General features: G+C 40.1%; 1 protein-coding gene across 1 annotated transcript in view; it reads right to left on the reverse strand.

Moving 5' to 3' along the window:
- CACNA1I (calcium voltage-gated channel subunit alpha1 I) overlaps positions 1-13,835 on the reverse strand; it is a 2,042,880-nt gene that overhangs the window by 876,660 nt on the left and 1,152,385 nt on the right. The window contains exon 11 of the mRNA XM_082266478.1: positions 6,976-7,093. Coding sequence (XP_082122604.1) covers positions 6,976-7,093 — 118 coding nt within the window. The remainder of the gene's footprint in view (positions 1-6,975; positions 7,094-13,835) is intronic.

The following is a 13,835-nucleotide window of genomic DNA, read 5'->3' on the forward strand; positions in this document are numbered from 1 at the left end:
GATCCATGACGGGTTCCCCTCAGGCAAACTGTCAGAAGTGATAGTGCACCGAAGTAAGGGGTTAACCATCCGGAGAGGAGAGAGATAAAGGGAGGCGGTGTGCAGCGTGCTCGCACCCTCCGTAGAAGCCAGTGTTATGGCGAAACATGTCAGGGCGTGAGCACGCGGACACCCCGACAATATCTATCATCAGCTGTTAGAGACGCACCTCCATATCCTGCCTATTGCGAGCTGAGGTCTGAGATCGTTACAGTGATACAGTGGAGCGGGAGCGGAGCGGTGAGGTCTAAACCAGCCCATTTGTTTGTACAATGAGAGTCTTATATGTGATTGCTGTGAGTGCATATATTGAGGGGTTGGGTGGATTTTAACAATAAAACTTGTGTCGATATACTGCCCTATGAGCCCCCCTTTCTTGCTTTTATATTCACTGCTGATACATTGAATCATACTGGAGTATTGCCGATCGCTTGGTGTATGGTATCCAGATTGGGGAGAGCCTGTGCCTAAGGATCGCGGAGTGGTCAGCATCCGGTATACTGAGAGGATATTTAAAGGCTCCTTTGACATAGAGTTCTGGTGAGTGAGCAATACCTAAGGGGGACACGTGGTGTGGTGGAAGTTCTTCTTGCTCCTTCATCCGCGAATATTACTCACCTGTGGACTTTGTCTCATTCACAAAAGGGGACTCTCTATGTGGACTCTGTATAGGGTTTGCTAAGCGCTGCTTATGTGTTGAACTCTTTCTACCTACTGACTTCTGAGAGGATTAAGCACATGTTTTAGTAAGACATAAACATGAAGGTAGAAACTCCTCTTATAGATATTTGCCATACAGATTAACTTCGAGTGCAATAATTCCAGAGATATGTGATTTCACATGTAATACACATCAAAAGGAAAATAAGGCATATATCTTTTTCAAAACTTAGCAGATATAGATATAGAACCCCTCTACAGATATTTGTCATACAATTTAAGTGCAAAAATGTTTTAGTTGGAAGGTTCACACCAGTAGAGAACTTTAGAATTTTTATTTTTTAGATTGTTACACTTAATTTTATATGTTTTAGTTACTATTATAATGTAACTTATTGCACTTGAAGTAAATTTTCCACTACCCATGCTAAGTCCATGTCTTTATGGACCTTGCTTTGTGCACTGGTGCGCAGTCATGTTGAAACAGGAAGGGGCCATCCCCAAACTGTTCCCACAAAGTTGGGAGCGTGAAATTGTCCAAAATGTCTTGGTATGCTGACGCCCTAAGAGTTCCCTTCACTGGAACTAAGGGGCTAAGCCCAACCCCTGAAAAACAACCCCACACCATAATCCCCCTTCCACCAAATGATTTGGACCAGTGCCCAAAGCAAGGTCCATAAAGACATGGATGAGCGAGTTTGAGGTGGAGGAACTTGACTGGCCTGCACAGAGTCCTGGCCTCAATCCGATAGAACACCTTTGGGATGAATTAGAGCGAAGACTGCGAGCCAGGCCTTCTCGTCCAACATCAAGTGCCTGAACTCACTAATACGCTTCTGGAAGAATGGTCAAATATTCCCATAGACACAATCCTAAGCCTTGTGGACAGCCTTCCCAGAAGAGTTGATGCTGGTGTAGCTGCAAAGAGTGGGCCAACTAAATATTGAACCCTACGGACTAAGACTGGGATGCCATTAAAGTTCATGTGCGTGTAAAGGCAGGCGTCCCAATACTTTTGACAAAATAGTGTGTGTGTATGTATATATACAGTGCCTTGCGAAAGTATTCGGCCCCCTTGAACTTTGCGACCTTTTGCCACACTTCAGGCTTCAAACATAAAGATATAAAACTGTAATTTTTTGTGAAGAATCAACAACAAGTGGGACACAATCATGAAGTGGAACAAAATTTATTGAAACTTTTTTAACAAATAAAAAACTGGAAAATTGGGCGTGCAAAATTATTCAGCCCCCTTAAGTTAATACTTTGTAGTGCCACCTTTTGCTGCGATTACAGCTGTAAGTCGCTTGGGGTATGTCTCTATCAGTTTTTCACATCAAGAGACTGACATTTTTGCCCATTCCTCCTTGCAAAACAGCTCAAGCTCAGTGAGGTCGGATGGAGAGCGTTTGTGAACAGAAGTTTTCAGTTGTTTCCACAGATTCTCGATTGGATTCAGGTCTGGACTTTGACTTGGCCATTCTAACACCTGGATATGTTTATTTGTGAACCATTCCATTGTAGATTTTGCTTTATGTTTTGGATCATTGTCTGGTTGGAAGACAAATCTCCGTCCCAGTCTCAGGTCTTTTGCAGACTCCATCTGGTTTTCTTCCAGAATGGTCCTGTATTTGGCTCCATCCATCTTCCCATCAATTTTAACCATCTTCCCTGTCCCTGCTGAAGAAAAGCAGGCCCACACCATGATGCTGCCACCACCATGTTTGACAGTGGGGATGGTGTGTTCAGAGTGATGAGCTGTGTTGCTTTTACGCCAAACATAACGTTTTGCATTGTTGCCAAAAAGTTCGATTTTGGTTTCATCTGACCAGAGCACCTTCTTCCACATGTTTGGTGTGTCTCCCAGGTGGCTTGTGGCAAACTTTAAATGACACTTTTTATGGATATCTTTAAGAAATGGCTTTCTTCTTGCCACTCTTCCATAAAGGCCAGATTTGTGCAGTATACGACTGATTGTTGTCCTATGGACAGAGTCTCCCACCTCAGCTGTAGATCTCTGCAGTTCATCCAGAGTGATCATGGGCCTCTTGGCTGCATCTCTGATCAGTCTTCTCCTTGTATGAGCTGAAAGTTTAGAGGGACGGCCAGGCCACGTAGATTTGCAGTGGTCTGATACTCCTTCCATTTCAATATTATCGCTTGCACATCTCCTTGGGATGTTTATAGCTTGGGAAATCTTTTTGTATCCAAATTCGGCTTTAAACTTCTCCACAACAGTATCTCGGACCTGCCTGGTGTGTTCCTTGTTCTTCATGATGCTCTCTGCGCTTTAAACGGACCTCTGAGACTATCACAGTGCAGGGGCATTTATACGGAGACTTGATTACACACAGGTGGATTCTATTTATCATCATTAGTCATTTAGGTCAACATTGGATCATTCAGAGATCCTCACTGAACTTCTGGAGAGAGTTTGCTGCACTGAAAGTAAAGGGGCTGAATAATTTTGCACGCCCAATTGTTCAGTTTTTTATTTGTTAACAAAGTTTGAAATATCCAATAAATTTCGTTCCACTTCATGATTGTGTCCCACTTGTTGTTGATTCGTCACAAATATTACAGTTTTATATCTTTATGTTTGAAGCCTGAAGTGTGGCAAAAGGTCGCAAAGTTCCCCCTCTATGCATTAACCCATTACTCACACCCCATATCCATGAATTACCACATATTGCACCCCTTCCATCTGTGTACAACATTAACCCTTTGCTGCACCTCTCTATACATTAACCTCTTACTCACCTCCATCTCCATGAATTACCATTTATTGCACCACCCCCCATTTGTGTACATCATTAACCCCTGCTCTTTCCCCCACCTATTGTCATACATTAATCTTACTGCTCTCTCCATGCATTACCCCTCACTGCACCCACTCATTGCAATATATAACTCCTTAACCTCTTAGTGATATAGTGATATAGAGATATATATCTATATTCCTTCCAATCTCCATACTTACTGCACTCCCTTATCTTTATATAAATCACACCCCCCCCCCCCCCATATCTATACATCCCTCATCTCCATATGCATTATCTCCCTTACTACTGTACCCTCAATGGGGAGGGGGGGGGAGAGTACACTGGGGACTGCCCAGAATCAGCCATTTATCATTTTCCTTCCTCTTCACAAATTTGTGCCGGTCTATCACATAAAATACATTTACGTTTTTGGTTGTAAGTTAACATGAAGTGTGGATTATTTCAAGGGGTGACTATGAATACTTTTTCAAGGCACTGTACCTTGATTACTGAAGGCCCCTTTCACACTTGTGTGACCTCAAAGTCAGGCAATTTTTTACCGCATTTTTTTGCCGCGAAGCAATGCCTATTACATTTTTCTGTTTCCGCCCCCCCTCCCAAAAAAAAATTGTGAGCACCAGCCGCCACTGCTATTAGCATACATTAAAAAGGAGAAAATCTATATTTCTACCACTTTACAAAACTCTGATTTGGCCGCATCTTGAGTATGCTGTTGAATTCTGGCCACCAGTCCTCAGGAACGATGAGCTGGAATTGGAGAGAATCCAGGGAAGGGCAACTAAATTAATATGGGTGGTGGAGGACCTCAGTTACGAGGAAAGAAAAGTGAAAAGTACTGGAAAAGTGAAGCTGAAGAGTTCAGATATCCAAAAGTGTCAGTGAGAAAGAACCCAGCACCAACATAGAAGGCATATGCACTCACCAGACAATATGGACCCATGTACCTTATAGTAAATGGGTCAAACAGGCCATATAACCCTCATGGGAGAATGTATTCTAATTGTGAGGGATGGTCGATCAAAGTGCATCCATATACTCCTGGGTTATTTTTAGGGGTGCTCCATCCCTAAAAGGAAAATTAACCCCCAATGTTAATAATCCACCAATAAAACCTTCTTTTTTTTCCATAATATATGTTATTATCCCTTTAAGCGATGTAATGTTTGTAGGTGGAATGTCACTTTAAAGAGGAAGTTCTTATCTTTTCAATCTACGGTCACTAATTCTATTTTTCCTATTACATTTTTTTTTCACCTGTGCTACAACTAATATTTTTTACTTGCTGACTTGTCCTTGCAATAAACAATATGTAGGACGTACCATCAGGTCTTTTTCTGTGAGAGTCAATGAGCACATTGCCAATATCAAAAAAAGCAAAACTACAAACAGTGTTCCTAAAACACTACTTACTTTGTCACGATAAGGATCCCAAGGGAACTAGTTTTCGGATTATTGATAATTTTGTTGCCCCATGGAACAACTCTAACTCTAACAAAAGAGCAATTTCACATCTAGAAACATACTGGATATACACTTTGCAATCATATACACCTTATGGACTTAATATAGATTGGGACATTAATGCATTTATTAATGCATCTTGAACCCATGTGTAGTTGGTGACGATTGTCTTTGGAGGTTCATCACCTCCTCACAGTAGGTGACCTCTTGGTATCTCATTATAATACATAATACGTTTTTTTGGTACTTTTTTTCTATACCTATTTTTCTTCCTTTTCTTTTTTTTTTTGCATTTTAGAATGGTTGCTGAAGCCTTTTGGGGTCCGATGTTGGCCTTGTCACCTTTTTAGTGAGTTGCCCCTCATCAGTTTTTTTTATTGCTTTATGTTTTACGATTTTCAGTTGGTTTTATTGTTATTTGTATAATCAGATGTTATCGCTCTGTCTGGTGGGTGGTTGATGTTTTTACATTGATCCCACTTTTATATTGTGCATTATGACATCTGTCGTCCTTGAGTTGATTACTTTTTCCCTGTCTATTCATTTCCACTTATGTAGATATACATTCACATGATCTTTTTTGCCATTCAAGTTGAGGATGTATAAGTGATGTATTTGTTAGTGTAATTACTCTATGTGTACGCTTTTGGTGATCAGGTCCGTTCCCGTATCCAGATTGGGGCTTGGAGTGCGGATGTCAGTTTGTTCAGTACATTCCGCCTGTCTGGTGAAGGGACGGCCTCTTTCACAGTCTCCCAATGCGTTTTGATATTGAGGCCTGGTTTATTTAAAACTGGGCCTGGAGCCACACCCTGGCGCCATTTTGAATTACTATGTCGATGTACAGCTCCAGGACCGCTGCCAACAGGTGTAGTACATTTATCGATATTTCAAAGGTATATATATATATATATATATATATATATATATATATATATATATATAGTGATTAGTCGGGTTGGCAATCCCTATGAATAAGTCATCTATGACGAAACTCGTCTGAGACATTTTTTCCTGTCTGTAAGTGTTTTTACCATTTACATAAATCCTATTTGAAACAGTTTTACACTATATATGTGCACTTTGGCTTATTTCCATATATCGGTGTGCTGCCGGGAGACCAAGCCATCATAACCCAGGAGTATATGAATGCACTTTGATCAACCATCCCTCACGATTGAACTTTATTCAACCTCACCTACTATGTAACTATGTAACTATGTAACTACTTTCTCCTATGAGGATTATATGGCCTGTTTGACCCATTTACTATGAGGTGCCTTTGTCCATATTTTCTGGTGAGCGCATATGCCTTCTATGTTGGTGCTGGGTTCTTTCTCACTGACACTTTTAGATAACTGAACTCTTCAGCTTCACTTTTGGTTTCCCAGTACTTTTCACATTGATATATGAACTATGGACACACTTTTTGTGATATGAATACATTGTTTATTTAACCAATCTTCACCGCTATATGCACAATTCTTTGATTGCATATTAATTGTGCGCTGCACTTTTTCTTTATGCGATTTATGGACAATTGTATATGTCAATTGTAGTGCTGGCAGCTTCTATTTCATAGATAGCACAGTATTTTTCCACATGTATCACAAGAAAGTTACTTTGGCGGTCAGATTGTTGTATTCAAATGCCCTTTGCTGTTTATGGGAAGCTTTAGCATGTTTTACTTCCCATTACCATTTAGACTAAATGGGGGGGAGGGGGATTTACTAAAGCTGAAGAGTGCTAAATCTAGTGAAGCTCTGCTTCAAAACCATCAGCTTCAATTTTTTATTTTTTTTCCTAAGCGTAATTGAACAAGCTGAAGTTAGAAGCTGATTGGCTAGTAGGCACAGCTGCGCCGGATTCAGTGAGTGCTTCAGTTTTAGTAAATCTCCCTCAAAGTTCCTTCCAGTAGTATGTTGATGATATCAATAGTATTTTAGAGTTCATGAATAAGCATGAGACTTAAAAGAGGCACATTGAAACATAAGGCTGAATATAGAACAGTTAACAGAGAAAGAGAACAAACCTGGAAGACTGTTACAATTGCCCACAGTAAAGAATCAAAGTTTTTACGATCAGGTACAGTGTCTCCAGAATCTGTTCTTAGGCTGAATTTACATCCAAAAATATGCATTCCAAGAATACTGCAATGAAATGAGGAATAATAGAATCTGGTTAATATTTTAGGTTGTAGTTTAAGGCATTTATGATCACTAACATTGAATATGAGTTGCAAAGGCATTCATAACTGTGTAATATTTGACACTAGTCACAAATGTTATGTTTGTTTTCGTAAAATCAGAATTTCATTAGAAAAACTGATTTTTCATACTGTGGCAACAAATGCTAAATATATTTTTTTAGGTTATTATGTTACTTAAGGTTAAGTTCACCTTTGGGACATGTTACATATCCCACCCATGTTCTCCCCAATTCCTCCCTTCCTGTGATAGCAGGAGGGGGTTCCTCTCCCTGAACCCGCTGTTACTTTTTCAAAACAGCACAGCTGTGTTGGGTTTCACCCTCAAAGTCACATCATTTCTTCACATATTTTTGTGAATTAATAAACTACAAGCACCATCTGTGACCACAGCAGATTGACTTGTAGTTTCAGTGGGCTGCAGGGAGCACTAATGAGTGCTTTCATAGTCCACTGACATGTCCCCTGGCTTTCAAACAGAAACCCCATACAGAGGTACATACTGTACAGGCTGAAAGTCAGAGGACGTGTCTGCAGAAGACTACAAAGCACCTGTGATCTACTGATTATGGATGCAATGCTTTCCAGGCTTCTGCAGGAGAATAATAAATGCAATTATTTGTTTTCTGAAAAAATATATGGATTATTTTTTTTCCATAAAGGCAAATTCCGCCTTTAAGATTTTAATATGCTGTAGTATAACCTGATGCACAAATTCTGACCATACTTTCTCCCATCATTCAAAATCATAAAAAAATAAAAATAAACACAGGTTGCAATTTGGTCTTTTCAAACTACACTTTTCAGATCATCAAAATCATTGTTTGTTTGCACTCAGGATGATTGCAATTTGCAGCCATACTTTGTATGCACCCACAGGTGTTGAGATTTTACAGTGATAATACTATACACTGTCACTGTATTAACAACACTGGCTGGGAAGGGGTTAAGTGTGTGCCTAACAAGTGTTAATGTGTGTATTATGTGCTTCTTTTTACTAAAAATCTATTTGTTCCTTCTCCCTGTAGCCTGAAGAGGCAAGCAACGGGTCTAAAGAGGTTCATTAAAAAAAAAATGCAGATTTGTCAGGTGGAAAAATTAAGTACACCCCTACATTTATTGCCACTTGAAATCAATGAAATGAGAGTCATGTGTTTCAGATTAGGTGTCAATGACTACAGCCTACATGGAGAGTATGCAGGTGCAACCTAACAGAAGGTTGTGGTGGTATGAGTTTGGCAAGAGATTTAAAAAAAAAAAAAACACCTAATCTCTCCAGGCTCTTGGAATCCCCTGCCACCTATCATTGGTATCATTGATATCATTGGTATCTATACTCCTTTCTTAATGGAAATTATGTCTACAACTAGGCTGCAATCCATGTAAAAATTCCAAGCTCCCCACTAGGAAATGTTTTGATATATGCAAATTAAACATTGGATCTCCTCTTTGACACCAATCATAAACTTTTCAACCAGATAATTTCCCTTTGAACACATTTGCTATCATATACTCCTTTCCCCCAAATTGATCTTCATTGTTTACTTTCATCCCATTTGCCTTAACACTACAACAGTTCACACTTACATATCCATGTGGGAAAAATACCTAAGGGTACACCAGGCTGAGGAAGATTGGCAGCAGATCCTGCTGACTGCACCACAAACTATTGCCAAGGCCTGGAATCAATTCATGCAATTTATGGAGGTCAGACAACACTTGAATTGATTTACTAAAGGCAACTAGACTGTGCACTTTGTAAAGTGCACTTGCACTCTGCAAGTGCAATTGCTCTAGATCTTAGTAAATGAGGTAAAGCTTCACTTTGCAAAGAATACTCAATCATATCCAGGGAAAATAAAAAAATAACAAATAATGGAAAAAATTGTATAATGGAAGTCAGCAGAGCTTCTGCTCATTTACTAAGCTGATCTATAGCATAAAAAGTCTGTATATCTTTAAGGATAGCCAAACACCTTGGTCCTTGAGGAATTCCAGTGCTCAAATCTTCCAATTACTGTGCTTCGCCAAGTGAAAAAATATTTGTATATACAGTATGCTCACCAGAACCTTTCAGCCACACAGTGACCATCAAGCAGAAAGTAAACAGATCTACTTCTCATAGGAACAGATTCCAATTCTCCAGCAAGCACCTCTCTCCTCACTCCTACCTTATAATACTATAATAAAATGCTCCAGGAGGGACTACAAGAGGATAATATATAGTGTAGCATGTTTTATTGTAGTAAAAGCTCATAACAGAATAAAATAAATGTACTCGCAATATCTTAGTAGAATGGTGCGCTCAACATGTGCAACTTCCAGCTGTCTCTCACTGTCAGGTCGCTGTACATAAGCACAAGTATGCGTTCCACCATTGGAATGTTCTAGGAAGTGTCCCAGCAAATGTATAATGCTCGTATTTTAATGCAGTTTGCAAATGCATGCATCATCAGGAAAAATCTCACAAGTGTACTTACTGATGACCATAAAAGGTTCCTAGAGGTGTAGACCCCATGGATTAAATATTCTAGATTACCCGGGTGGAGCTTGGCCTGCACTTCTTGATGGCCGCATGAGAGCAGAGCTCTGCTTCCAGTGAGACTAAAACATTCAGCAACCTCAGGCTAAACAGCCAGTTCAGGCTCCAATAGACTCGGGCGGCTTCTCTCTGCTCCCGGCGGCGATGTCACGAAAAAAGAACAGACCAACAGCTCCCTGCCAGCTGACACATCTTCACACAGCCAGAGCAGGGAAGGAACCAAGATGGCGCCGCCGCTGCGCCACAAAGGAATGCGGCTGCAGCACATTCCCGGCCAGATAATGAGGAACAGCTATCAGACATGGAGGAAACCCCTTCCTCCTCTCCTTCTGCCAGAGATCATCTCAAGAGCAGCGCTTCTTCTCCTCATGCATCTCCCAGTTCCAAGGCTCCAGTAAGGAAAAAAACATCATGAACCCTCATGTTCTCTTTTAAATATTTTTATTAAAGTTCTTCACATACAAAACCAATATACATTGAAAATAATAAGACATTACAGTATAACAATATGGAAAGATATAAGTTTACACAAAATTTCAAAAATATATTTTTTGTTGTCTTTACCCCTCTTTTCCATTTTTTTTTCTCACAATAATAAACATAACTATGAGCAAAGGTTCACAGACACACGTTAAGTAGAAATGTAAAGGAACATTCAATGCGGTATTGTTTGTGAGAAAACATGTTACCAATAAGTTAGAGGAAGTTTAATCCCCTAACTGCAACCAAAATTACCTGAGATGTGGTTCCCCTAATAGTGGGCGGCCACAAACCTTCCATATCACCCAGAAAGAGGTGAATGACATGAAAAGGTAACGGGAAGAAAAGGGAAGAAGAGACGAGTGAAGACAGAGAGAGAGAGAGAAAGAAAAAAAAACCCATAATAGAAAAGTTTGCAGAAAGTAAGGACAGTTATTGCCTGTGTCAGCATATCCGAGACATAAACAAATCAAGTCAGCTAAGTACCAGATTGCTATATTCTTCCAAGAGGACAAACGATTGCCAAGGGTCCCAAAGCCTGTGGAACCGATAATTTTTTTCCAATTTGATTGCCATATCATACAGTATATCAGGGAAATCCTAGACAACCGCTCAGAGATTGTAGGAATATATTTAGAGTTCCAATATATAGGGTTGAGAGATTTAGCCACATTAAGAAGATGTCATGTGAGATATTTTGTGTATCTGCTGTAGGAAAGTTTATTAATGTGCAGCAAGTGGCATCCAATTCTTTACTGGTTTCTGTAATGTGTTTCATCCATTGGACCCCTTTCCAATAACTTTGTATATTCGGACATGAACACCAAATATGGAGAAATGTGCCCTTTGCAGAGTTGCATCGCCAACATAAATCAGAGCTTCGGGGGAACCAGAGCTTAATTTTGACAGTACCTGTACCAGAGTCCTGTACCATTGGGTTCTAATCTTATAGGAGGTTTCCTCTAAGTGGGTGCTTAGAGAAAATGTATGTGAGAAAGAACAAGCTTTTTCCCATTTGTCAGGTGACATTGAGCATCCCAAATCCTGTTCCCATGTTTGTTTTCATTTGTCAACAAAATCTGCAGGGGCTTCAATAAGCCATTTGTAGGATTGGGAAGTGGTCCCTTTGATCGGAATCTGGTTAAGGCACATTTCTTCAAAGCCGGTCAGAGGTCTCATGAGCAAACATTTCTGCTTATGGTTAATAATAAAGTCATGTATTTGTACATATGTCCAAAATTTCAATGGGTCATCCAAGGAACACTTCTCCCCCATATATAAGAAAGATTGGAATTTAGATTTACGAAAGCAATGAGTAACCAACATAGGGTGAGTCTTACCCTTGGAATATAGGAGCAGAAAAGTATTTCCGATGCCCAGTGGAAAATCTGGGTTATTGAAAAGTGGTGTTAGAGGACTAGAGTTCAAGGATAAGTTATGTCTGGTGGCCACTTTATGAAATATGTTCAGAGTAGTGTTAATCAGGGGATGATGTCTGATAGCAGATGGATAATTAAGGGGATCAAACCACAAAATAAAGTGTGAAGGAAAGTTAGTCCACTGTCTCTCAAGATTGACCCAATCCTTATTTATATTTTGGCAGTGCCAATCAAGTACCCTCGTGAAATGTGTGGCATAGCAGTACTCATGAAAGTCAGGTACTCCCATTCCACCTCTTAATTTTGGTAATTGGGAATATTTAAGTCGAATTTGAGGGTGTTTATTAGCCCAAATGAAAGCTCTCTGTAGAGTGGTCAGCTTACAGAAAAAAGATGATGGGATTGCTATTGGCAGTGCATAAAATAGGTATAAAAGTCTTGGCAGAACAGTCATTTTTAAAATGGCTGCCCTACCGAACAACAACATTTTTTTTATATCAAAGTCTTTTAGATCATTCTCTATCATTTTAAGAAGGGGCAGGAAATTAGTCTCAAAGAGGGAGTCTAAGTTCGGGGTGAGTTTGATGCCTAAATATTTTAGGGAGGATTTTTCCCATCTATATGGACAGTTAGCAACAGTTACTTTCACTAGATCTGGGGGGAGGGTTAGGTTCAGAGCTTCTGATTTGCTATGATTTATTTTAAAGTTTGAGAGATATCTGAAAAGTTGAAACTGTTTATTAAGATAGGGGATGGAGATGTGAGGCTGAGAAATGTAAAAAAGCAAGTCATCAGCATAAGCTGATAATTTATATTCTCTTTAACCTATGTGAAACCCATGAACTGCCTCATCCAAGTTATGGTTCTGATCAGGGGCTCCAGAGACAAAATAAACAGTAGGGGTGATAAGGGGCAGCCCTGTCTGGTACCATTTTGCATGTGGAAAGGTTCCGATAGTAAATTATTTATTTTGACTTTGGCTGTAGGACCCGAGTAGATCGCTTGGATCCACGACATCATGTTGTCGCCAAGACCAATGTGTTCACAGGTGGACAGCAGGTAGTCCCAGGAGACCCCGTCTAAGGGCTTTTCTGCATCAGTGGATAACAGAAGGCCTTTGACATTGGATTTGCGGACGCCATGGATTAAAATTAAGGATTTGATAATGTTGTCTCTGGCTTCCCTGCCCAGCATGAAACCCACTTGCTCTTGCCCAATAATATGGGCAAGAAGAGGTCGGAGTCTGTTTGCCAAAATTTTAGCCAGAAGTTTTAGGTCAATATTTAAAAGCGAGCTGGGCCTGTAATTCTCACAATTGGAAGGGTCCTTGTCAGCTTTTGGTATGACCGAAATGTGGGCCAGCAAAAATTCCTGAGAGAGTTTGTGATGTTTGGTAAGGACATTGAATGCATCAGTGAGTGGTTGCGTTAAAGAGTTTTCAAGCAATTTATATTATTGGGACGAGAAACCATCCGGGCCAGGGCTTTTTCCTGATTTTTAAATCATTGATAGCTGCCTTGGTTTCTTCAGAAGAGATGTTCCTCTCAAGTTCTGCAAAAGTTTCCTGGGGTAAAATGGGCAAGCCGCTGTTAATCAAGTAATCCTGAATGGATTGGTGTCTAGGGGTGGCGAGCCCCGCTGGTTTATTCTGTGGCGGTATATTTTTGTCCTTTACATGACTTTTGTGGACATTGACAAAGCGATTTCTGTGCGACTGCAGCCAATATCTAACTGCCCCTAAAGCAACCACAGGATACCTGGCCCTAATGTTAAAGAGACTGTAATAGACCCTAAAACGACATTGGAGCATTTTAAATGACTTTTGTGGACATTGACAAAGCAATTTCTGTGCGACTGCAGCCGATATCTAACTGCCCCTAAAGCAACCACAGGATACCTGGCCCTAATGTTAAAGAGACTGTAATAGACCCTAAAACTACATTGGAGCATTTTAAATGACTTTTGTGGACATTGACAAAGCGATTTCTGTGCGACTGCAGCCGATATCTAACTGTCCCTAAAGCAATCACAGGATACCTGGCACTTATGTTAAAGAGACTGTAATAGACCCTAAAACGACATTGGAGCATTTTAAATTACTTTTGTGGACATTGACAAAGCGATTTCTGTGTGACTGCAGCCGATATCTAACTGTCCCTAAAGCAACCACAGGATACCTGATCCTCATGTTAAAGAGACTGTAATAGACCTTAAAACGACATTGGAGCATTTTAAATGACTTTTGTGGACATTGACAAAGCGATTTCTGTACGACTGCAGCCGAT

Source organism: Pelophylax lessonae, assembly GCF_965119305.1.
Source record: "Pelophylax lessonae genome assembly, chromosome: 8".
Taxonomy (NCBI): domain Eukaryota; kingdom Metazoa; phylum Chordata; class Amphibia; order Anura; family Ranidae; genus Pelophylax; species Pelophylax lessonae.